General features: G+C 34.0%; 1 protein-coding gene across 2 annotated transcripts in view; it reads right to left on the minus strand.

Annotated features, from left to right (window-relative positions):
- Window positions 1-13: 13 nt before the first annotated feature.
- The window catches only part of LOC119586415 (la protein homolog), a gene marked incomplete in the record, with an annotated part of 17,916 nt that continues 17,279 nt past the window's right edge, over window positions 14-650 (minus strand). For both annotated transcript variants that reach the window (XM_037935136.1, XM_037935137.1), the window contains 1 exon segment: window positions 14-650. In XM_037935136.1, coding sequence (XP_037791064.1) covers window positions 564-650 — 87 coding nt within the window.

Consider the following 650-nt stretch of genomic DNA (forward strand, 5'->3'; position numbering starts at 1 on the left):
AAAGATAAACAACTATAACAACTATATTTATGTGAGCAGTAATTCATTATGTCCTAGCAGGTACTACACACCCTTACTACCCACAACACAAGTATTTGTCACAAAGTAATACACAGCTTAACATGAATTCATGTTAGCCAATCACAAATGGCCTGTTTGATATATGCTTTGTTAGATGCACTCCCAACTCTTGCATCCTATTAAACTCCTATATATAAAACTAATGCATGGTGTAAAAGTAAATAATTACACTATTCACTCTTTCAGAAAATTTGAAATGAACTACTCCTATATATCTAGATACAAGTAAACGTACTGTAGGTAAACGTGGATGCTTAGGTTTCTCATTTACATGTGTAAGTAATGTAATGGTATGTTTATATGCCAATATATCTAGGCCTATCCATACATGTATTTAAGAAAACAAAAGATTTGTAATAACTTTGGATCCATACAGAGGCACAAAATAGTGAGTATACTACCTAAAAAACAGATAAAGCTCCAAGAGAAAAGAAATACAAATTGGCATAATGTGATTTTGTGATCAGGTTTATCAGTTGCATTTACATCCTTCTCCTCTTATTCTGGAAGCCCCGACCTCCAGATTTTCTCTTTTTGCTAATACTTGCCCGTGCTCTGCTTCTGGCCTC

This window comes from Penaeus monodon, chromosome 21 (genome assembly GCF_015228065.2).
Source record: "Penaeus monodon isolate SGIC_2016 chromosome 21, NSTDA_Pmon_1, whole genome shotgun sequence".
Taxonomy (NCBI): domain Eukaryota; kingdom Metazoa; phylum Arthropoda; class Malacostraca; order Decapoda; family Penaeidae; genus Penaeus; species Penaeus monodon.